The sequence below is a fragment of the Lepisma saccharinum genome, chromosome 23, assembly GCF_977018435.1.
Source record: "Lepisma saccharinum chromosome 23, izLepSacc3.1, whole genome shotgun sequence".
NCBI lineage: Eukaryota > Metazoa > Arthropoda > Insecta > Zygentoma > Lepismatidae > Lepisma > Lepisma saccharinum.
Window position 1 is genome coordinate 22,846,319 of NC_139251.1, and position 26,100 is coordinate 22,872,418.

General features: G+C 36.2%; 1 protein-coding gene across 3 annotated transcripts in view; it reads left to right on the top strand.

Annotated features, from left to right (window-relative positions):
- Uck (Uridine-cytidine kinase) overlaps positions 1–23,892 on the top strand; it is a 69,004-nt gene extending 45,112 nt beyond the window's left edge. Inside the window, exons 7-8 of one of the 3 annotated variants that reach the window (XM_083144349.1) lie at positions 16,241–16,312; positions 22,876–23,892. In XM_083144349.1, coding sequence (XP_083000475.1) covers positions 16,241–16,312; positions 22,876–23,033 — 230 coding nt within the window. In that variant the 3' untranslated portion in view covers positions 23,034–23,892. Of the gene's footprint in view, positions 1–1,772; positions 9,419–16,240; positions 16,313–22,875 lie in introns of those variants that run through there. The other 2 variants (XM_083144350.1, XM_083144351.1) reach the window with 2 other exon arrangements.
- The last annotated feature ends 2,208 nt before the right edge of the window (positions 23,893–26,100 follow it).

The following is a 26,100-nucleotide window of genomic DNA, read 5'->3' on the forward strand; positions in this document are numbered from 1 at the left end:
CTTAGATAAAAATTTTCAAGATTGGAAACACTGTCACTCAAACATGTGGTACACAAAATAAATATTTTTCACCTGTGATGATAACATGCAATAGCTTACATGTACCTGAACATGGAAATTTAACCAAAAACAAATTTTATGCATGAACTGTATCATTGGGAGCGCATGCTTCGTTTACAAGATAACAGGAAACATTCTTGGGAACTTCTCAAGTGTGAATATGTTGCTGAAGGCTACATGAAGGTGCACGAGTCTATTTTATATATTGAATCAGGATCTGCCACTTCTTGCGAACCAGGGGCAATCATTGGAAGCTGAACAGCAAAGTTCCATTCATCGGAAACTTGCATTTCCTGCATTGCTCTGTGTTGGCAATGTTCAGGAAATCCCTCTCGCTGTACCAGCTATATATATATATAAAGCTTCCTTTATCCGGTAGTATGTGGATAGAAAGGGCCTTCCGAGCTGGATAGCTGTTTCCTGAGGTGTGGAAGTGGACGGTAGTGTGAAGGAGATATTAGTATCATCAGTAGCTGGGTATGTTGCAAAACACTTAGAACTATACCCACAACTGTAAAAGGCCTGTGGGTCCATTAAAGAGGTTAGGATGGGGGATAAATTTTAATAATACTTGCTGGCCAAGTCTTGTCACCACGTATGAATAAATAGTGGAGACCCAAAGTAGTGGAATACCATGATACGTTGTTACGTGTATAAACAACACTTGTTTCTTACATGTAACACAGACATTATCCAACTAAAATCTCATTCTATTTTTTTAAAAGTAGCATGAAATACTATAACAAGTAATTCAGAGAAGGGTATAAACGAAAAATTTCGTATCACTTTAGCAGGTATTTTTTCTGGTTTTCACTTGCCACTGTGGAGGTGGTTTAACAAAGTGTAGTTTTGCTTCTCCACATTTCTCCAATATGAATTGTGGCCTTGTTAATGTATATATATAAAACTATCTCTGTAGCATCCATTTGCAAAATGGGGCTCATGGTGAAAATCTAGTTTGAAACCAACCCCATTATTTTTGAAGATTTTGTCTTTGTCTTTATTCCTAGAAAGAATTTGGGGGGGGGGGTTCAAATCTTTATTCCTAGAAAGAATTTGGGGGGTTCAAAATTGCATATTTGTGTTTACAAGTAAGTTTGCTTATTTCTTAAGACTAGTACAAAATATCAATCAATTCTAACCACTGAGTAAAAGCCATCGAGGTCTTTAATAATATGCAGGATTTCAATTTTTTTCAGATGTTTGTTTTGGCAAACTTTACACCTCCATATTAAAAGTTTGAAATTTGCATATTTTTTTTGTATGATCGACATGAGGAACAAATGTAGAAAATGTGAGATGGTTGGTTACATTTTTTACTTTTTCTGTATGATTTGACACTGACTGACCCATATATAATATGCACTTTTTATCACTGAAATATAATTTCTTGGTATTTGAAGGTTTTAATATATCTGCATGTTGGTGTAGGAGTAGCTAGTTTGGGCTGTAGAGTTTGAAAAATATTTGCTTCCCCCGAATGTGTAATACTTTCCCCACCTTTCCCATACATATGGTTTTAATTGTATTCCCCGCATGCTTACCATGCATTGACCGGCATTTTCCTGCACCTCCATGTTGTCACTGGCATCGCACATGAATGCTTTTGTATGCTTTCGTTGGGTACCTTCTGCTAAGTTTTGTACAGTGTTGAAGTATTCCCGTGATGTCTTCTTTCTCATCCCTCTAATGTGTTGCCTTTTAACTTGCAGTTGCAATCGATCTGATTGTTCAACACATCTGGGACATTTTGCATGGAGTGAACAACCGCAACAAACCTTCAACTGGCTTCCACGAAAATAGACCAAACGTAAAAACAGTCATTCGGTAACCTATTTTCTTCTGTTGGTCCGAAAAACCTGTCCATTTCAATGCGGAAGTAGTTGCCACTTCCAAGTTACATTTTCTCTGAAAGAAAGAATGTCTTTTGATCCGTTGACCACTTGCAGAATTTTCCAAGGTTTTATGTTTTACTTGCTTAGTAAGATCTTTATGACTTAGATAGAAAATATCAGATTTTTTTTTTTTGTGTAATGAATTATCACATTTTGTTAAGACAGTATTTAGATATAAGCACATATATAAATGTGAGCATTTACTTAATATTCTATTAATATTTTGATGGTCTATTATTGTATTAAGGTATTATGTTACCATGTTACTTCCATATAAGTAGATTAGTAGCTTCCATGTGGACAAAATGTCTATGAATGGAATTTGAGTTAAAATAGGGCCAGGGAAAGAATTGTACAGGGTACAATTGTGCATGGTTTATTTTTGTATCTTTATCTTGTAGCCTCCAGAATTTAAGGCTGAGGTGATATTCAGAAAAGTTGCACAAATAATTTAATTATTTGTTCCATTACAATTATTATGTGTGGAAACGTATGAGCTGTTTTAAGTGGTGTCTGATAGAGATTGAACGGCAAGTTTTGAGGCAGTGGGAAACAATATACTGTTTCTCTTTTGTTTTTGAATTTCCAGTCGGTATTGTAAGAAATTAAAGTGATAATGAATTACTTTTGAAGGAAATTTGTACTTTTTTTTAAATATTATTTTGTAGGTCGATACAAATATATTAAGGATTTAGTTCCTGTTAATATGGTTACATAGCCATTTGTGTGTGTGTGTTTTTTTTATGTATGGTTTCCACCCTTCAATATATTTATGGTAAATAAGGAGCATGGGAAGCAAATTTATGCAAGATATTGAAATGCATCTCAGTATAAATGTAATAAATATTTTTATCTGCTTGTTGACTTGAGAACATGAAACTACATGGAAATGCAATTGAAACAGACATAGTTAAAAGAATGGCTGTCTCTCGACACTCGTGTATAAAAGCATACACAATTCAGGACTTGCAAGGATAAGTTTAGTTGGGTTGTATGACCAAATATTAAAATGGTAACAAAAAGCAACTCTTGTGACATTCTAAGACTAGAACTATTTAGACATGCTGTAAAACAATTTCACAGCACAATCACATTAATATATCTGCATTCCAAAACTAATCTTGTTTAATAGAATAATAATGCAGTTTGAGATACGAGAAACCAAATTGAAGGGATAATTTTTCTGTGGGGAGGACCTTTGACAGACTTGACAGAATATATTGCTGTGCATGCATCAATAGTGTTTCATATTTTTTCACGGGGAGTTCCACATTTTGCTGCGGATAGAAGTTCCATTGCATCAGAACAAGAACTAACTCCAGTGCTTTATGAAATTTATGAAATATTAGTAGTTCTTGAACAGTTAAGCACATAATGTATTCAGTACCAGTTGTATAGTTTATTGTAACACAAAAGCTTCAGTATTTGTGGTGGGCATTTAACTGCTTGTTTTTTTTTTGTAATACCTGAAAAACATAACATGCTGAAGTGATATAAATATGTGGCAGTAAAATATATGTATTTTAGGTTTTGCAATTGAAATGTTGTACTTCCTATTTTTATTTTTTTTCCGCGTGTGTCACATTTCTGTCATCAACCTTATAAAAGTTAACTTGGACAATCACCAAAGTGTTTAAAGGTTCATAAACTTATGTTATGTTTATATATATATATATATATATTCCTGGAGAAAAATCTTATCTTTTTATAAGACAGGATGGCAAGAGCAAAATATAAGCCTTCCGTATCTATTCTCACAAATATTTACTGTTATAACTATCATATCCCATTTCTCAAGATTGTCAATCACAGTGTTCATATTTTCATGGTTATAGTAAGTAGTCCCTGGTTGATTTCAGCAAGTTAAATCATCCAAATTAATTGCCCCTTCCCCCCTACATACACATTCATACAAAATGACTTATGCCTAGCTATACTCTTTGGTGAGTTATATTTTACCACATGTCATATATATATATATATATATCTTGTGTTCATTTTATGGCTTGTTCACAGATGGAAGTCCAACACTGTAACCCCTTTCCCCCTCCTAAATCCAGACCTGGTTTTGGTTATGGCAAAATTATGGTTGGTCCAGCAATTGAAGATGCTTCTAAGGTTCTGCAGTAATGAATACTTCATTACAAGACTAGAAGTGTCAGTGCTAGTGGATATAGTTTATAAAGTGATGTGCTGTAATGTTCTGGTGAACAAACCTTTAATCTAAATCCCAATTCATAGGAGTGGTTAGTGGTTAGTGACAGCCTTAACTGCTTGGAGATATATCCTAACAGCACCAAAGCTGATCCACCTAACTTACTAAAAAGTGGTTCTTCATCATGAACTTCCCACTGCTACTCTTTACGTTCTATAGACACAATATACAATCAATATTTTTAACCTTCAGGGCTGCCCTGAGCAGTACATTTAACATATTGATTATGTTTGCATGCTATTGGAAAATAATAATAGTGGGTATATGCAGACACTCCTAAATAGATGTATGTGCTGCCCAAGATTTTTTTTATTTCTTTTGAGTTTTTACATATACTGGTATGTGTGTGTGTATATGCATGCAATGTGTTCATATGCACACATTTTTCTTTGCAAAGTATGTTATTTCAAATAAGCTGCTGCCCTTGTCATTGAATAAAATACTAATTTGGTTTTTATATTGCAAAAAGTTTCATATTTCTGCATTGTTCTTATTCTAGCAAATTATAGCATGGAATAAAAACTTTTTCCACAATTCTTTCACATCATGAAAAATTCAGTTCTTATATCATCATACAGGATGGCCCACATACAACCAGTATGCCTTCTGGTTGGTATACTGCTGTGTGCACTGTATTTAGATGGGAAGTAATGATGTAATGACAAGGCATATCTGTTATAATGTGTTAAAAGTACCCTCCACCGACATCCAGACATTGCTGTGCCTGTGTTAATCAGGTTTTCAGATACAAAACGTATTTCTTGAGGAGTCCCATTTTTCCAGTTCGCAGTGATATTTTCACAACTATTCCTATTGTAGCACACAATTACAGATGGCATGACCTAGCCCTCACTGATGTGGTGATTTATGCAATCCTCCCCAGACAGACTGAGCAAGGAAGGGTGAATAACATTCCTACAAAAGAAAGCCTTCTCCAGACAGTGGCAACACTGTCCAGATGGTATAGACGTGAATACACAACATCGCATTAACATCTTACTGTAATTAAATCCTGTCCATCATGCATTGACATTCATATCTTTTCAAAATAACCAGTATTCCTATACCTACTGGCAGGTGTACCAGTTTTATGTGGACCACAATGTAGATTCACTTTGATTTTGAAGATGTCCCTATCATTTGGTATATTCTGACAAGAAGCTAAAATAGTACAATAAAGAATAATATCCTTTGGTCTGCAATAGGCCTTTCAAATGTAGATTAACTAACTATAGGGAATGTATAGTTTAGTTGTACTATGCTGTATTATAATATGTAATTAGCAGTAGAATACTTTCCTGTGTTCAGTATTTTCAATTTCTGTTGCAAAAAGTATTGCCATTATTATTATATATATATATTTTTTTTTTTTTTGGAAAATGTTTAGTTTGAATTCATTTTAAGGTGGCAGTAGAGGGTCGTTTTATTTCTTTATTAGTTTTATTGGTGACAGAGGGTCATTTTTATTTTTGGTCATGTTAGTATTTAGATTTTTGCAATATGTTAAAACTCTTTTATTGCAATTCCTGTCAAGAGGTTAATTTAAAATTAAAGATTTATATAATTTCTTTAAATTAAGTTGAAAATGCTCTTTGTTGCTAGTCAAGCTGCTACTGCTTCAATTGGAGGTATTCAAATTTATGTTCTAGTTGAAAATTCCCAGTTCGTTAATTTTTCTTTTAATTTAGTTGTTACAAGTAAACACTATTTTTTGATGCCTGAACACACATTCCCTTCATGAGCCATGTATTTGTAAGTTGATCTATGTAGTTACAAATACTGGCTGTTTCATAAATAATTGAGGGGTTACAAAAATTTATTGCAAGTAAACTATTGAACTTATGTTAATGAAGCCAGTCCAGAACGATTGAGGAATGCAAACAGTTTGTGCGAGTATGTTTTGTTAAGCTGAGAGTTCATATCCCTGCTGCTAGGCAACACTAAAATTACCCACATTACTCACAGTGTTTTGTGCAATATTTGACTGACAAAAGGAGGGTGTGTTCTCCCAAAACGTTAGATACCTGTGTTTACCTGCTTGTATCTTCAGTAAAATTGAAAAAAAAATTGCAGTGAAAGGAATATGTACACACAATAAGTATCATTTGTTAATATTGCATTACTTATAAACTTTCATGTCAGCTTTAAGTTTACAAAAGACATTATCTACAAATGCAATTTTATTTCCTTATTAAATTTCAAAAGAATTTCTGCCAGTCTTAGTGCAGAAATGTTCCGTGCTGCTTCTCTGAGGTATAATTGTCTAACAGTTTTCACAAGTGTAATTAGCTACATTATCATTACTTGCTTTGCGAATTCTTCTGGACTTTTTACTCAAGAAGTTGTTTTTATTGGGAACAAAAGGTTTGAAAAAAATATGGATAACTGGTTGAAATCCAGAAGAAAATCTTGCTGTATCCCATGATAAGATTTAGCTAAACATATCTTGGTGAATTTATTTTATTGTTTCTATTAGTGTTCGTACTATGACAGGAATCACAGGAATGGCATTTGAATAATATATATTCACACATTTACCAAAAACAGACATTTGTAAAATTCAACTTGCCTTCTGTGTGTTAACTAGGTGCAAACTAAACTTTGACCCGTTGTTCATTCAGATTGTTATCAGATTTGATATTGGTCAGAATAGTTCTGAAAGTATTGAAGTATTTTCTTATGAGACAGCCAGTGTATTAAGCAACAATAGTTAAATCACAAAATTCAATTTTTGTACAGAAAGTATTTTTAAGCTTTGCAAGCTTCCATGATAATCTAATGAAGCATTTTTGCCACATTCGAATACAATAAAACCTCGTTAATCCAGACTAATTGGGGGGATAAGTTGACCGGTTTAAAGAAAGTCTGGATTAACTTAAATAACCTAAATGAACAGTAGAAAGTGCATTAAACTGTTTATAGCAACAAAACATGTTTTGGTATGGTGTATTTAAAGGGCATATGCCTAAATACAGTACAGCACAAAGTCTGTGGAAAACAGAATTTCATCAGTGGTTGACAGCCTTTTCTTTGGGAAGTTCTCTTGTTGACTTCCAGCCACATTTAAAACCTTACATTCTCCTCAACGTTACCAGCCAGTATCTGTAATTAACTTTGAGCGTACTGATACTGATGATATCATTTAATTGTGTTTGTTCAACTCGAGTCGGACTGGAAATAATGCATTTTTGTGAATTTTTTTATTAATTTGAATTGTACTGAGAATTTATTCTTAACAACTGCATTGAAACATTCATCAACATATTTATCACACTTGTTTTGGTTGTAAGTACAAGAACTTAGTTTTCCAACTGTTGCAGAAATCAATGAAGTTATCTCTCACATAATAAATTTGATCTTGTGTACCGAAAAATTACTATCTCTCTGGTTACTGTGTCAAAGAGCACATTTTAAGAAATAGCTAAAATTTAGTTTCATCACTTGGAATCTGAAAAATATTAGACCTACAATTTTTGCAAAAAGGGAAAAGTTGTGTACATCAAATTTTTATTCTTGGCATTTGGAAAACCTGGACTTAGTGAGATTTGTGGCTCAAACTTCGCAAGTTTTAGTACCAGTAACTATAGTATTCTAATTCACACATGTCACAAGTGCACATATCCTGGTGAAGCTTTGAAAGTGAAGTGAAATCATATCGCATCTTGTACTCTCATACCAATGTAAGTCAGGTTCAATGAAAAAACTAGTAACACTTCATATTAGATAAGTGTTATGCAGCCGTTGTAGGAAGAAGAAAATGTCTCTGGGCAAATGTTAAGAATTCAAATAACATTGAAGATGCTCAGTTGTGTTACTAGACAGTGTGAATATAATTATTTTGTTGAGACGAATTTGGACTTCTCAGCTAGTTTCTATTAGTGTGAGCCATTGTTGATACTATTGTTTAGATTTTGCATGTTATACACTTCAATCGTAATAGGTGGATTAGAGTGATCACAAAGGATCCATGTAGCTCGTTCCTAAATGGCAGGGACTATAGTTTCATAACCAATAGCTTTCCAGGTATTAGATATACTAGCAAAATGATGAATTGTTTCAAATAGACTGATTGATACTGTGATCATAGTGTGAATGCATGTGAGAATGTTGCAGTGCAAAACTATTGATAGGCTGACGTTGAACTATTCGTAAGTTCTAAATTAAATTGCTAAATTGTATCTGTATAGTTCCGACTGTTTCCGTCAAGTGGAAAATATTGAGTTGCTATGTTGTGAAATCTATGTTTGGAAACTGAGTAAGTGGTTGGTGTTTTTTCGTTAAGTATTTCAGTGGAGCACAACAGTAATTAGTGTATTTGAATTGTTTATTGTAGCATGCACAACAGTTGCAATGCCAAAGAAAATAAAACAGCACTTTTTTCATGATTTTCAGCCCTTGAACTTCAAAAGAGTTGCTTACTGTTCTTATTTTATTATTCAGAGTAAATTTGCTTAAGTTCACAACCTTTCTTGGAGAGTTGGCTAGTAGGTTAGCTAAGTTGAACACAGCACATAGCAAAATTCCAATCTAAATTTTATTTTGCCTCAACGTGAAAATAAGGTGGCTTGTCATGAAAAAAGTACTACCTCTGTCCACAGAGAGCTACGAGATGTTGTTTATGATCTCATTTCTGGTTTAAAAGAGAAGTATTTTTGGGTGGGGATGAAAGCTGAAATAATGAACCGTTTTTGCATTGTTATATCAGTATTCATTTTCTAATAGTTAATATTAAGAATCACGTATATACTGTGACAATACTACCTGTAGTAGCTAATCTGATGGCTTGTAGGGAGTGGAAATATGTATGTTTCAATTTGTGATTGATTAATTCCTTTGTGAATGGTCACCATAAAAACACAGTACCTTGTGAATCATCACATTGTCTCGAAATATTGGGTAAAGTGTGCTGATTTGTAAAAGTTACCAGGGTTTCATGGTATCATACCTATGGTGTATGGTTGAACTTTAGTTCACTAACGTGAGATTTAGACTTCTTTTGTTGGCAAACTTTTTATTATTTGTTATTTTTTTCTTGACATAGACTTGTAGATCTTTCACCTGCAAATTAGATACCAGTGTACAGATGTGAATTTTTATACCTATATTGTTAATCAGGTAGAAATATACATTTTACATGTTGGATGTCCTCCGTTGGTTGCAGAACTAAGGCACATGTGACACAAGATACTGTCTTACGCCTTAGATAAGGCATTTACTTGTTTTGTAGGAAATCATCAATAAATATAAAATTGAAATAAGATTTGTGTATTATTTATATCATACATTTTCATATAGCTAATGTAGAATGTTTATACCCATCTCTGTGATATATTAGTTGCAAGCTTAATAATGTTATATTTTTGTTATTTAGCGCCACTTTTATGCCACATCTGGCTAATTGCAATGAAGAGGATGAGTGGTGATTAGATGAAATTGACGAAGACACAAAGAACATCCATGCCCAGGCTGGGACTCGAACCTGGTAATTTCGGTCGCGAGATCAAAACTTCACCCCTTGACATGCTTGGCCACAAAGCCAGAACGTAACAATGTTAATTGCACTATTCTCTTGCAATATGATCTTGTTTTCTAGGTACGTACAACTTTTCAAATTTTACAGACATATATCTTTATATCTTTGAATCATTTTCAACTATCATAATGATGACTGTTGTAAAGTTCCAGGCTGTTAAAAGTTTTTACCAGATCAAAAAATCTTTCTTGATTTGAGCAGGATAATCTGGACTTTCTGTGCCATGGTGGTGCCTTGTAATTAGGTTCAGTCTCAGGTGGGGGTGCACTGCATAGTTAATTTGGTGCCGCTTTAAACTGTAGGTCCAGGCCAAATTAGCCTAAATGAACATTAAGCAGACTTAAGTAAGAAACTTTGACAACAGGATCATAGATGTTAGAAGCAGGTAAGAAGAGTGCCTGTCAGAAATCTTTGTTTTAGTTAATGTGAAAACAAATTAATATATAAAAAAAATTGCAAAACATTTTCCACTAGTCAGCTTTTTTTAGAAAACGTAATTCTAGTAACTGCCTATACATAGTCTCTGTCTATTTGATTGTATATTTCTTCTGGTAGTTACGGGCAACACAAAGTTTACCCAAACTATGGTTTGTGGACCAACTTAGTGCTTGCATAACTTAATGCTTGATTCAAGTCTTTCTTGTTTTGAAGATATGTCCATTTTATACAATCATAATTTAGGAACACTATGTAATAATAAAATGCAAATAATAGTGTAAAATGTGAAGGTTTGAATCCTAGCTTGCACATGGATGTTTCTTTTTTTAGTAGATCTATTTCTTTTTATGTTGCAAATTTTTCTTTTGGTATTCGTGTCAGCAGAAAAGCCTATATTTGAAACTCTAAAATAGCTAAAACCCAAGCATGAGAGAGAGAGAGAGAGAGAGTGAGTGAGTGAGTGTAAATGAAATGGCATGACACAGGAACAATTACCAAGAAATATTGATCACGTTTTTTTCTATGATGAAGATAATGCGTCCTAATATCAGTATTAATTAAGAACAGTGAAATACTGCAAGCAGCCAGAAGGTCGCTAAGTCTCCCGACCTTCAGTCTTCAAATTTAGAGGTATGAAGTAATCAAACCCTCTAGTTGAAACTGGAAGAAAAGGCCATCATTCCAGGTGGTTGCAAGCTACGGCTGCAAGTCGCTTGTCGCTTCACCCTTTCGTCCATGACTTGACAAGGGCCGAAGGTCAACCTCTGAATTTTAAGGTGTGAAGAAACTCACCCCTTGAATTGATTGTTTGGTTCATCACTGCCACTAGCATGAGAGGATTTTTCCTTATTGCAGTCCAAACCTGAACAAAAGGCCATCTATCCGCGTGCTTGCGAGGGTCAGCTGGGCTTCACACTTCTGTCTCTGACTTTGAAGAGGCCCGATGGTCAACTGCAAATTTTGAGGCAGGAAGTAACCAACACCTAAGATTGATTATTTGATTCATCACTGCCACTGGCATGAAATGATTTTCTCTTCTTGCAATCTAAACCTGAATGAAAGGCCATCTTTCTACGTGCTTGCAAGGTTAAGCTGGAATTTGCTTGATTCTTCTTGCTCAAACTCTGGAAGGGCCAGACCATCAATGTAGCAAAACAGTACCCACCCAGTGTGCCCATTACTGTTTTTCAATTGGGATGTAAGCGGTGACTTTTTGCGAAGACACCTGAATGACTACCTTCCTTCCACATAGTACACCCTGGACTGAATTTTGGAGTCTAATGAGGGTCAAGTCGTGTGCTGTCCTTGTGTGTGAGTGATTTTGTTTTCATCCATTTCATTGTATTACCATTCATCATCATCTTTGTGATTAGCCAAAAATGGCATAAAAGCAAAGAAAAAGGAGCGAATTTACAATACCGGAAGTATCTTCAATTGCTTTCAAATTCGGTATACTCGCTAATTTTGGCCTCGTAATCACGAATCTGCAGTTAAAATTTGGCGGTCACGTCTAGAAATTGCAAAGTAAGTCGAAAAAAGTGGGTCCGTGAACGGAGTAAACACCCTTGATTTATAAAGAAAACAACTTTTTTTTTTTTTTTGCAATGATTAGCATTTCAAAACTATGTTTATGATGACCCTTAATTTTAACTATGCTTCCCTAACCTAACCTAACCTTACCTTACCGTGAATGGTTCGTGGGGCAAACATGTTTTCCACCTTTACGCAAGATGCCATTTTCTCACATGCAAATCAACGCTCTCACTTATTGCACAACACTTGAGCAACGTTGGTAGCAAGACCGTTGTGCGGAAAGGAAGACTTCTTCATATCGTTTCCATGTTAGTGTATGGGGAATCATACACAAGGTTATTTTGTAATTTCTAGACGTGACCTCCCAATTTTTAACTGCAGATTCATGATTACGAGGCCAAAATTAGTGAGTGTGCCGAATTTGAAAGCAATTGAAGATACTTCCGGTATTGTAAATTCATACAAAGAAAAATAAATTAATCAAAACTGTTTTCATTGTCATGTGGACCTTTGTTATTTTTCTTTCCATTCTTGAACCTTGCATTGTGCAAATCAACAATTTAACCATATATACAAGGTGATTCCCTTGCTAGAGGCCCTAAACTTTTGTCTATAAAACCGCCATTTACTTAAAGTTCGTATTGAAAATTTGTATGCACATACCTTCAACAATGTAAAACAGGATCTGCACATATCCGATGTTGAAAATGGTCCCCTTCCACATGCAAGCACTCTTGTACATGTCTCTTCAAATTCTGGAATACTTTTCTTAAAGTGGCGTCGGTAATGGCTTCAATCTCTTGACATATAGCTTCTTTCAGGGCTGTGATTGTGCGGGGTTTATTTCTGTATACTTTTCCCTTCAATAAACCCCAAAGAAAGAAGTCGGGTGGGGTGAGATCGAGAGATCTTGGTTGCCAAAGATTTTTTGAGTTAATTCGGTCTCCAAAAAAACTTATAATTTCTGTCATACTGACATTTGAAGTGTGACATGTCGCACTGTCTTGGAAATATCCATCAGTTAGTTCATCATCTGTTAACTGATTGACAAACTCAGTGAATATTCCCAGGTATACTTCCGTGTTAACCGTTTGTTAAAAAAAATAGGATCTATAATTCGCCTATGAGATACTCCACACCACACTTCAATTTTCTGAGAATGCAAAGCTGTTCATGTATTGCACGAGGATTTTCTTCTGCCCATATACGCGTGTTTTGAGAGTTTATATAGCCACTAAGATGAATCCATGCTTCATCCGTAAACCAAGTGAGGTCTAAAATCCCAAGATTCTGAGTAATAAAATTTTGAAACAATATACAAAACTGCACACGTTTTTCATGGTCTGTCGGTTGCAATTCTTGAACACAGGACACATAGTAATCATGTAGTTTTTTTTTTTGCAGCTTTTTGACACGTGGAATATGGGAGATTAGTTTCTTGGGAAACTCTTCACAATGATTTTGATGGTGATGCCAGTAATTGCTCCTTTAGATCCTGTTTTGTCTCTTCAGACATTTTCTGGCCTCCCGAATGCTGTGTGACGAAGACTTCCCATTGTCTCTAACTTTCTTACCAATTTCCAGATACAACACTTTGAAGGTACACGTCTCACACGAAATTCAGTCTGAAATGCCCTTTGACATGCTTTAAATGAACCAGTTTGTCAGTATTTACAAACCAGAAAAACAGGCTCGTCGATTGTGTACACTGTAATCCCTATACATTCGAGCCAACACTACCGAGATGCATTGTCGCGGAACAAAACAAATGAAGGTCACTGGAAGAGTCCAAACCTATTGTGAGGGTTTAGATCCTGTTTTACATTGTTGAAGGTATGTGCATACAAAATTTCAAGACAAACTTTAAGTAAATGGCAGTTTTATAGACAAAAGTTTGAAGCCTCTGGCGAGGGAATCACCCGATACTTGCTTATAATAATAACCGTGACACAACAGCCTGTGAGAGCCTGAGCCTATCTACCAACTACCAGCCATGGATCGCGACTAAAACTAAACCGAAATAAAAAAAAAAAAAACTGATTCCGATGTACTTGCAGTCTTCCTGAACCTGAACTAAAACTGTAGATGCAAGTTTCAGTCTCGTGTAAGTGAGCTCGGAGTTTTCGTTCAATTTTGGCTCGGACTGGATGTGGCTTCACATAATTTCAGTTTCGCTACCCTGAACTGATTTACTGCAAGGCACAACAGTTCACTGAAATGTAATTGTTGAGAGGAAGATTCCGTTAGGGAGTACTGAAATGTTTAGGTTCACATTATAATTTCGGCCTCCCCAAAGGCACAGTGGTAGCATCGTCGCCTTGTAATCAAGGGGTCCCGGGTTCGATACCTGGTGGAGTCACATGGTGGTTCGGATTCCACTTTAAACTGTAGGTCCAGTCCCAACTAGCCTTACTGTGCATAAAGTGGACTTAAAACACCAACTCAAACCAAACCAAAACGTTATAATTTCATTCCTCATGTAATTAAACACAGCACATTTAGTTTGGGTTTGATGGGTGTGGAATGGAATGTAAACCAGTGCAAGTGGAATATGGGAGATTAATTTCTTGGGAAAGTCTTGCTGTTTCGTTTCGTGATCTGTTGCTTGTACGTTACTGATGTCAGTGCTATCGGCTTGCGGATTGGTGTTGTGCTGCTTGCAAGAGGGAAGGTGGAGGAAACTGTAGTGTTATATCTGACAATTGCAAGCAAGGTTAGCTGTATGGCAATGTGTGTTACACCCCATCATGATCTCTCATCCGCGGAATATCTGACAATTGCGAGCAAGGTTAGCTGTGTGGCAATGTGTATTACACCGCATCATGATCTCGCATCCGCACCAGCAAATCGTCGCATTTTCAATCAGATCCAGTATTGCCAATTGTATTCGAATTATGGTGTACCAACTCTCGCTAGGGTATTCATTTTTAAACTTGTGCATGCTGTTCCGTTTTTCCTGTTATAACAAGAAGACCTTTAAAAAGTGTTCTCTTATATAGATATATCCGTATTGTGCATGCCTGTGAACTGTGACATATGAGAATTCATAGATTTGAAAAAATAAAACTAAATCATTTCAAACCACTCTCGGTTAATCTTAATTATAAAATGTCCAGAATTATTACAAACAATATACAAGAACTCCTTATCGTTAGTTCCATGTATCAAAAATGTTGGAAATCATGGGAGGCTTGGAGTAGAAATAATTAAATGAAGGAAATCATACAGAGTTTTCATTTAAACCTTTTCAAGAAGTGAATTGAGAAGTACAGAAAAAAGAATTACAAAAAAATATATGTAAAACAAAACCAAGTATTTCGTTTCTGCATGTAATTGTAATTAGTAGGGCTAAGATTTTGATGCAAATGCATCTTCTTTCTGGTAAGGCAGAAACATTGCATAAGTAGATAGGAACGTTCTTTACACATAAGTGAATAAATTGTGATGCCTTTGTTAGGGCATTTTTTGACCCTTTTTTGGGTAAAGGTAATTTTCTGAACTTTTTAAACCGTTTGTCATTTTCTGCCTTTTAAAAGTCATCTTATGCATTTTTCTACATTTTACATGCAAATGTAACCCTTTGAAGGAGAGAGCTTCCGACTCCCGTCTCATTGCCTACAGTGCAGTTCTGAACGACTGTGTTTGAAGAAACAAATACATTCTGTGCAGTATTGTTGATACAAGCTGTTATGTAACAATGCAACTCTATTGTCCGACAACCCACAATTATTCACTTTTGAATATTTGCATATGATTTTTGTTGTGTGCAACTCATTACTTAAAGTGTAAAAGATGACAAAAAGTGACCTTTCTTACTTGTACTACCATACGCAATGAACGTGTGATAGATACTGTAACGTTAATTTGTAATTTGAATTTCTCTTGGTAGTTTACAAATTTGTTCTAAAAATCTTTCAGAATTTTTAGGACATTTTTCTAAGTTTATAGGGCATTAGTTCATAAATGCATTTTTGAAAGGTAATTTTTTGGTAATTTTTAAGGTCATCAAAATCCTTGCCCTAGTAATTAGCATTGATCAATTGTCCGTTCATCTAAGTATAAGTTTCATTTTCACTTTTCCTGTTCATGTTTGAGTTTTTCTTAAAAGTCCACTTTATGCGAGACTGGATCTACAACTTCAAGTGGAATCCAAACCACTGTGCCTCAACCGGGTATCAAACCCGTGACCCCTTGATTACAAGGTAGCAACCTTACCACTTCGCTATCGGGAGGCCATATTCTCCCAGCATGCATATTCCAGCTTTCTACTTTTCAAGTAAGTTAGTCATAATCACCGTACTTTTTTAACATTTCACAATTTGGTTAGGTTTCTGATAGCTAAGCAGTACAACATTTCCAGATTCCTGGATTCAGAAAGTTATAAAGTAACACTGTATTTGTTTTTTTGTCTCCAAATTGCCCCAATTTTCTTAAAACCACATTACCATACGTAAGCAGCATATCGATTTCCAAGTTTCTGCTTCAAAAATTAAAATTTTAAATATGGCAAACCGTCATTTCTGTATTTTTAGTCTCGCTATTTCATTGCTTTTGTCTCCGTTGCAGAGTGGATATCACAGCATGCTGCGACGTTGGGGGTCCTAGGTTCGAATCATGGGCTGGGCATGGATATTCTTTGTAAGTGTTCCTTTATAATATCATATGTATCCTCATTGCGATTAGCGAAAAGTGCCAGAAAAGTGACGCAAAATAAAAACAATCAATGAATAACATCAATAAATCTTTTCCGCAGTAGCATAAATAAAAATTAAATACTGATTTTACTTCATAGCTTTAAAAATATAAAAATAACATGATATATCATTTAAAATTTTCAAAATCGGCTGTATTCAAAGTAAAACAGGGCTATAACCAGCAAACTGCTTTTCAAATGTATACCATCAAAAATTAAAACAAAATTTAGCAGCCCTGCATTTTGGGTGGTGTAAAACATCCCTATTTTTTATATGTGCAGTACCATTAATATACAGCATACAGAATTTCAACTTACTCGTTTAAAAAAGAAGGTTAGATATGACAACCCAGCATTTCCAATTGTTTAAAAATTTCCTATTTGGCTGTATTCACAGTAGGATAAATAACCAGCATTCTGTTCTTCAACTTTCTGCCTTCAAAAATTGAAAGGTTAAAATTGGCACCCTGCATTTTCAATTACTTTAAATTCTCTCCTTTAACTATATTCAAAGTGGCACATATAACCAGCATATTTATTTTCAAGTTTCTATCTTAAAAAAATAAATAGATATGGCAACCATGGCACCAGCGAGTGTTTCAAATTAAACGGCTTGGTCTTTGTCCTCTGTACACATTGAATCACATTTTCTCTGCGTGCCTCACAGCTTTGTGGCATTCCGAAGGTCGAACCGATTCTGCAGTAGTTTGGCCAATTTCAGTCACACAAACCATTATTCTGGACCAAAATTCACCTCCACTGTGGCATGGACTGTAATCTCAAACCGATATGTCGAAATGGTTTCTGAAGTGGTGCGAACCAGAATTCTGTTGTACGAGGAACTTCGAGTTTCGGTTTGTCTGGGCCAGAGTAGAAATTGCCAGCGTCAATTCCAGTTTGATTCTGAATTTCCTGTCTGATTTCGGTCAGCAGCACCAAACCAGAACTGATAAAGCGGGGAGGGGGGACTCAGTCTGACCCGAAACAGAACTCGAACTGAAATGAATTTCACTCGCGGTCTCTGCTGCCAGCCACCTCGCAACTGGTTGGATGATCTCTCATCTCTGCAGGTGGGTGATCATCAACCAGTTTCAGGGTGACGTGTGGTCAGAACGATGAACCCCCAGTCCGTCGTAGGTTTCCATGACCAAGTTACACTACTTATTCGTAGCTCCCCAATTTCCTCATGATGGTGGGTGGCCACTGGTCCCATACACAGGCTGAAATCTCAGGAAAAGTTGTTACACTTCTCCCAGGAGACTCGAACCTGCATACATTCTGTAGCCGGAGCTAAAAGTGTGATGCCCGGTGCCGGACATATACAGTGTGTTTTATAAGTCCTGCAGGATTCTAAAAATCTGTAGCTTTTAAAGTAATAGGTTTATTACAACAAAATATTATTTGTTGCACAGAGGACACTTTAGAATTAATGTTTGATGTGATTTGGTTCATTGGCAAATCTCCAGCTGGGCACCATTCACGTCCAAACACTCTTGCAATCTCTTCATTTTAATCCGAGAATTGCATTCTGGCAGTGCTTGTCCAGAATGTTGTAAATCACATCACATATCTTGAACTTCAGGTCATCAACATCTGTCGGTTTCTGTTCATACATGTTGACATGTCCTCACAGCCAGTAATCGCATGGCACAAGGTCTGGTGACTTTGCAGGCCAAGGTGTGGCCGTGTGAGTCCTCTGCGGCCAATCCATCTCTCCCCAAATTGACCATCAAGAAACTTGCAAACTTCAAGGGCAAAGTGTGTATGTGGAAAGGGGAGGGGGGGTCACCTTCTTGCTGGAAGCGAACCTCATTGATGATGCTTTAACCTCTGACGTTCCGGGACAAGGAATGTCTGTAACATGTTCAGGTAGCTGGCACCGTTCACCATGTACTCAAAGAAGAATGAACCAATGAGGTGGCCAATGGAAACTGTTCACCACACATTGACCTTGGGGCTATCCCGCTTATGTGTCTCAAACTCATGTAAATTCTCAAGGTCCCCCTCAAATTCGGCAATTGTGTCCATTCACTTTTTCCGAAACATCGAACATGGTCTCATCAGAGGAACGAATGAGAGACTGAAGAGCATCACCACCATCACCATTCAATCAGGTTAACATTAATTTACAAAATTCCTTCCTCATGCTACAGTCTTCTTCTATCAGATCATGCACAAATCTCAACTTGTAGGGCCTGGATTTCACTTTCTTGAATAAGATACCTCGCCACTCCCAGTTCCAAGGATCTTAGTTTAAGATATTTCAATGCTCTCCTTCACTGCATCACCCACATTATCACTCGTTCTTGGCCTCCCACAACATGGAAAATCTGCAACGCTTCCCGTAGCCTTAAACTTCTTGTACCATCTCTGGATACTTGTCTCCGATGGAAAGGTTTTTCCAAACGTTGTTTGGAACTTTCTCAGAACCAAAACACAAGATTTTTAACTCTGCAAGTCATAACACGCACTGAGCTTTTTCCTGCATTGATGTCATCTTGGAATCACGTGATCGCACGTCATTCATCAGTGTGGGCAGTACAAAATGTTAAATTTTCATCTGTAAAAAAACAACAACAGTATTTTGTTGTAATAAACGTATTACTTTTATAGTTATAGCTTTTTAGAATACTACATGACTTTTAACACACACTGTACATGCTTATAGGTACTTGAATTTTCAGGTTGACCATGTCGGGAGCACTGAAATTTTTTTATAACCTAATGATACAAAAAATGAGTTCAAAATTTGTGGTAAGGTTAGTAGTGGATTATCCCATTAACACTCAAATTATTGTTTTTCTTCTTTTATTAACTTGAAAACTATTTACAATAGTAAAATATCAGAAAAGCATTTTCTTAGTTTTATTTTCTAGAAAAGTGCCATCCTGGAATGCCGACACTGGTTGAATACGGTATAACTTTATCATTTAGAAGAAATATTGCTATCTGTTTCCTTCCATTTGCTTTCGAAATAGCTCTTTTGGTGTTTTCTTTTGTTTGTTTGTTTTTAAGTCCACTTTATGCACAGAAATACTAACTGGGATGGGACCTACAGTTTAAAGTGGGATTCGAACCACTAAGTATGGGCATAATTTTGAGGTGACTGAATCAAGCCTGGGGGGAGTTAACTTTGAGAGAAGAAATTCGAAATGTTATTCATCTCATAAAAATAGAGTCCATTTATTATTTGCTAAGTAACCGTGACATTTGTGAAATCACAAATATTACTCTCTATTACTCCTCAGGTTCTCTAACTCGTAAATTTTAATAAATTGAATTTTTTTGGGTGGGGACAAGTGACCCCCTTGCCCCTGCCAAGTTACGCCTATGTCACTAGGTGTCTCCACTGGGCATTGAACAAGGGTCCCTTGATTGGAAGGCATATATTTGGTGTTAAAGGCAAAATACACTTCTTCATATCTTCCGCTACATTCCCTTGTGAGGGTTCATTCGTATATTGTGGATGCATCTACCTCCATTCACTGGTTTCCTTCTACAGTTTTCTAAGATTTCCTCTGTTGAGATGTATTTTTGCCTGATAAAAGAAGCAGCTGCTGCTTGAACTTTTTCACCATTCTTTGATGGTGAATTGGAAAGTTCTTGCTTCGTCACTAATCACTCCTGTGTTCTCTTTCCAAGTGAACCTGAAATATTGAATCTCAAGAGATCCTGGCACATCATTCAGTTTTCTGAAATATCATAATCGGATCTTCTTCCTTGTCAATCAATATCTGGTAGGCAAACGACAACATCAATATTATCGAAATGGTCATCACAAACAGTCTTGTGAAACTCAGGATCCTCTAATATGTCTGCATTTCATCAGGAGTTAGAGCATGAATCTTCATGCATGACCTGCTGGCACACAATGAAGTATGGGAACTTCACTACTAAAGCAAAGATTTGGCAACACTGTTTTCCACAAAAGCAATGTTATTTTCACTTCAATTGTTCACAACAATTGAGGTCGATTCTTTGTAATACCACGTTAGGGTCTGCAAACCATGCCACTGAGAGGTTATAAATCTTGGCCATCTAATTCCCAAGAGAAATCTTATGTATAAAGGATATATTTATGAATACTTGTATTTCTTACAGCTTTCCATGTTACACATCCACGTTTGCAAGGAAAAATTTGTTTTTAAAATCAAATGAAACAATGAAATGATAATAGATGCAAGAACAGCATTGACAGGGTTGCTCTTGCTTTAACACTAGAACGACGGATTTTTAGAAGGACGGCAGTGGTCATTTTTGACTGCTATATAAAAATAACATATACGTTCTGTTTAGAGCGAAAACATCATTCTTAGAACTTAGGTGACTCCGCAACATATCTGGAAAGGAAATTCTAGGTATTATATGGCAATATAATATATAGTTATATAATTTATTGAAATCATTCTACATATTTTTTGCATGTAAAATTCTTAATATACAATCCTTGACAGACATGTTCCAGTGGTGGGCTTGATGCTTAAACACAAATGATTCTTACCGCCATAAGGAAAATACAGCATAATTAAAAAAAAAAACACTATACTTACATTATGTATTCCACTTATTCTACACACTTTTTTATAACAAACGTATTTGATGCACCATCCTGGGCATTTCCTGCAGGTGGGATTGTTGGACGACGAACACAAATCTTGAGTTTTGTTGCGGCAGGACAAGCACTGACGATGTTTGCTGCTAGTTGTTGTTTCCCTTCTGCAAGGAAGAACTTCGGGATGCTGCTTTGTCGCACAGTACAGAGATCTCAGTTTGCTCACGAGGTTCAAAATATAGCACCGTCATGAAATATGCAAAGAATTACATGCACAAAATAAAATCCAGGTGTTTATAGCCGCGAGGTTCAGATTGTTATAGAATAAATAGACATGCCACCTTCTTGATGCTGCTCGTGTTGTTGACAGCTCCTTCCTCGTTTTTTTCTTCACCTCTTCTACGTTGTCAAATCGCTATCCCTTCATGTCCCTCTTCATTCGGGGAAACAAAAAAAAATTGCACGGAGCAAGGTGAGGTGAGTAAGGGGCATGGGGCAAGAGAGCCATTCTGTTTTTAGCCAAAAACTTGCGCTTGGAGCTCTTCTTTCAAAGCACGGCATGTTTCCACTCGACACTCAGATTCCGAGGCACAAATTTCGCAGCGACCCTTCTCATTCCCAAATCTTCCATTAAAATTCACTGAACCGAGCTCCAAGATAGTCCAGATAACTTCCCCAGCTCTTCAATGGTCCTTCGTCGGTCTTTGAGCACAAGTTCACGAATTTTATTGACACATTTGTCCATTCTGGAAGTTGATGGACGTCCAGAACGGGGTTTGTTATCAATCGACATGTCACCTTTCTTGAAGCAAGAAAACCACTCGTACACTTTGAGTTTTCCCCATAGCGCTGTCCTTGTAAGCTGTGTTCAACAACACAACCGTTTCTGCGGATTTTTTTCCGAGCAGGAAACAACATTTCACATCCGCACGCTGTTCTCTTACATCGGCCATCACAAAAAATGAGGTGTGAGCAAAACTGCTTTTACGAAAAAAATCACCGTGACCAGAGACAACCTTCCCCGTTGAAGCCACTGCGTGTACTGAACTCACGACGACTTGCTCGATGCTTGCCTGGCGGGAAAAATTCATACTACGGAAGCTCCGCCCAGCACAGCGTTACTCGTTTTTTTTTTGGGTACCCCCTCGTATATTACAAGTTCAACGAGTCATACTAACCTTTAAGCTGACTGAAGATCCTGCATATTTAAGCATCTGAACTTTCTTTCATACACTTGCATAGCATTGTAAAAGAATTTAATTTTGATTTTGTAAATGAGGGCAGCCTGTATGAAGAATTTTCTAGTGCAAAAAGTGCTGAGATTGTAAATGTGGTAAAACCAGGAAGTGTAGAACAAAGATGGGTCAATATTTTCAGTGCTTTAAGAAACAAACAAATTGATGTGACACATTAGTAAGATCTTAGGCTTTGTTTTGAGCATCCCAAGCTTGAATGCTGACACTGAAAGAATTTTTTCACTGATGAGCAATGGACTGATCAGAGAAATCAAACCAGCTTAGGCTTAATTAAGTCAGAACTATTGATAGCTATTAATTATGAGTGTAGTTGAAAGTGTCTCTTTTTTTTAATTTTCCACGAGAAGATTTAAAAAATATGCTTGGTTGTGCAGCATCAGTCTACTAATACATATAGATTAGGACTAAGAAACATGCAAGTTCGTATACTTTTATTCTGCATTGTAACCTGTATATTATATTGTATGTAAATTAATTCTTTTATTTAATATCCATTCTATGAACATTTACAAGAGTGATGATGCACTGTTAAAAATGTGCAAAATTCGTCAGAACTCAATCTCCATTATTTTTATGCCCCATAATTGGTCACCTTACCTCAGATCCACTTTTCTTGCTGAAATTTCTATGCTCCGCAGTACCTGCGATTGTTACGCTAGATATCATGCTAATTTCATAAATATAACCATTGTCATTTCAGTTGCAATTGAACTGATTGTTCAGCACATCCAGGACTTCTTAGATCATAGAACTGAAGAGATCAAAGTCAATTCGGAAATGAAAGGGCCCACATCACCAATGCGTGCAACTCACTCAAGAAGCCGCAGCTGTGATACACATTTAGCCCGACCACACTAACATGATGCAAATGTGTGCCAAGAAAGAAGAGCACAAATTTAATGCTTTACTGTGAACACTGTGTTTGTAATTTTATAAGGTTTAACAACAATAGTTTTTAGATAATACCAGTGTTCTAGTTTTCAAAACGAGTGTTGCATTTTTTAAATTTTTTAGATAATTTGTTCACTTAAATAGTTTATTTTTGTTGAGTGTTTGTGAAAATTTAAACAATGTTGTTTATTGTGTGGCACCCTTGTTTTGCACTCGGCATTTATGCATTGTTTCTGGTAATATTTGTGTTCAGAGTGAAGTTCTTATGCATCTCTTTATGTATATACAAAAATACTTTTTCATAGTACAATCTGAGTCAAGTCATTTGCTCTCTAAATATTGTAAAGCAACAGATTTAAAATTCGGCCTACACACTCAGAATGAAGGGTTCTTTAAAATCCAATGAGAATATTTCAGAAGACTGAAACCTTGTGCTCCAAGAGAAGTGATAGGTGATCAGTAGGTTAACACAAAGACTGAACCAAAAAGTATTCCTCACATCATCAGATGATGCAAGTATACAAGAGGCTGTGAAAACTGTGTTCCAAACATATATATTTTTAAATAGCTCTTGTTGATGCATTGTTAAGCCGAAGACTGGGCGGTAAATGTAGTTGTGCTGTGCAGAACAAGGGTTACATAAGAGTATAATATAAAGTGTAGAGCAATATATTGACTAGTGTTTTTTATAAATTAGTCTTTGGTAGCTAACATGAGAAGTTCCTTAAATGTTGAAAGTAGGGACTAGAAAAGTGTATGTTCATGACAAATATTTCAAGCAATATCCTAACTCTGCCTAAATACATATTACAGTTGATTTTCTCTATATATATATTAAAAAAAAAAAAAAAAAAAAAAAAAAAAAAAAAAAAAAAGAACATATCTTACCATACCAAATATGAGCCAATGAACAAAAATAATACATACATCCTACGAGGGGGTGCTGAAAAGTTCGTAGCCCAACCCAGAAGGAGTGCACGTGGAATGATGAAATTTTACAGTTATTCTACATACTCCCCCCGAAGTTCAATACACTTCTTTGCACGGTGCTCCATTTTTTGCAGACCAGTGAAAAACAATTCTGAAGGCTGTTCCACACAACACTGTTCCGTAGCACTAATCACCTCCTTATCAGATCCAAAATGGCATCCTTTCAAGTGTTGTTTGCGTTTGGGGAATAGGAAATAGTCTGACGGAGCTAGATCTGGGGAATAAGGGGGATGATCTAGACATTGAAACCCTAGATCATGCAATGTCAGTTGTGTTTGCAGTGCTCGATGGACAGGGGCATTGTCCTGCAGAAACAGAATTCCTTTTTTCATTTTTCCGCGGCGTTGCACTTTCAATTTGTCTTTCAATTTTGTGAGTAATGCAGAGTAATACTCTACGTTAAATGTCTGACCCTTGGGCAGGTAGTCTGTGAGTACGACTCCATCCTTATCCCAGAAGAATGTTGCAAACACTTTCCCAGCCGACTTCTGCCTCTTGAACTTCTTGGGACAAGGGGAACCTGAGTGCCGCCACTCCATTGACTGTTGTTTCGTTTCAGGATCGTAGTGGTACAACCATGTTTCATCCATGGTTAATATCCGTGACAGAAATTGGTCGGCATTGCGTTCAAAATGGGCAATGACTACCCTTGATGTCCTCACTCTTTCACGTTTTTGATCTGCTGACAGATTTTTGGGAACCCATTTTGCCGAGAGCTTGCGCATGTCCAAGTCATTATGAATTATGGTACCAACGCGTTCCCGAGAATGCCCATAATCTCTGCCACACGTTTTGCTGAGATTCTGCGATTTTCAAGAATAAGGTCATGAATTTCATCCACGATTTTGGGGACAGTCACTGTTTTTGGTCTTCCTGCACGTGGAGCATCATCTCTTGAAAAATTGCCACGTTTAAACTGTGCCACCCACTTCTTCACCACTGCATATGATGGAGGAGAGTCCCGGAGTGTTCCACTGATTTCCTCATGAATTTGCTTCGGCGACTTTCCTTGGTGGAACAAAAATTTGATGACACCTCTGATCTCGATGTTTGTGAAATTCGCTGGCTGGGCACACATGCATCACTTCAGGGGCCTGAAAACCACAATAACAATTCCGCTATTAATATGAAAATTTGCATGTGTACATACCACGATATGTTCTTTAAAACTGTAAAGTTTCATCATTCCACGTGCAATCCTTCTGGGTTGGGCTACGAACTTTTCAGCACCCCCTCGTACGTGTATACACATTCTTGCTGCTAACATAACAATTGTTATGTTAAGCTAACGTCTATTCTTTATAAATATGTGTTGTGTGGGAGGAGGTTAAAAAACATGAGCCAGTATATGCTTTTAAACCCCAAATCAAGAGCTGCTTGGAAGTTAATTTTTCTTCAATTGTTACCATGTACATATACACATATAATTGTTTCTCTCTCAGAACATATCGTGCCATTGTAGCTAGTATGAAGGGTACAGGAAGCATAGTAAAGAAAATATTTTAGTGATAGTGAATAATATGTAGTTAAACATATATGAAATTATAACTGCAATAGTGCTGTTGGGAAGTTAACTTTTAAGTTCAAGGAATAAGCATGCATGATACAAATTAATGGAAAATATGTACTGAAAGATTACAGAAAATTCCCTTGCAGTGAATTATAGGTCAATGTTGTATATATAATTATACATTTATTAATTTACTATGCTTGAATACAATAACAATTAAAAATTAAACATGAACACATGTATAAGTATTCCAATATAACCAATTTTGAAGATATTCATAGCCTTATGTAGGAGATACTCAGAACATTACAACTTTGGGCATTTAATCACATGTCACTTTCTTCTGCCCAGTGTTGGTGCAAAATTTTTGAAAATCCACTTTAATCAGCATTTTATAAGCCATGCAAAATACAAAAAAATCTGGGAAAAAAAATTACCTGGTATCTGCAATTAAATTGAAACAAGTTACTTTTCGATATCACCTCACTAAAAATATCTTGGGCAAGTTATATATTATCATAGTTAATTTATATC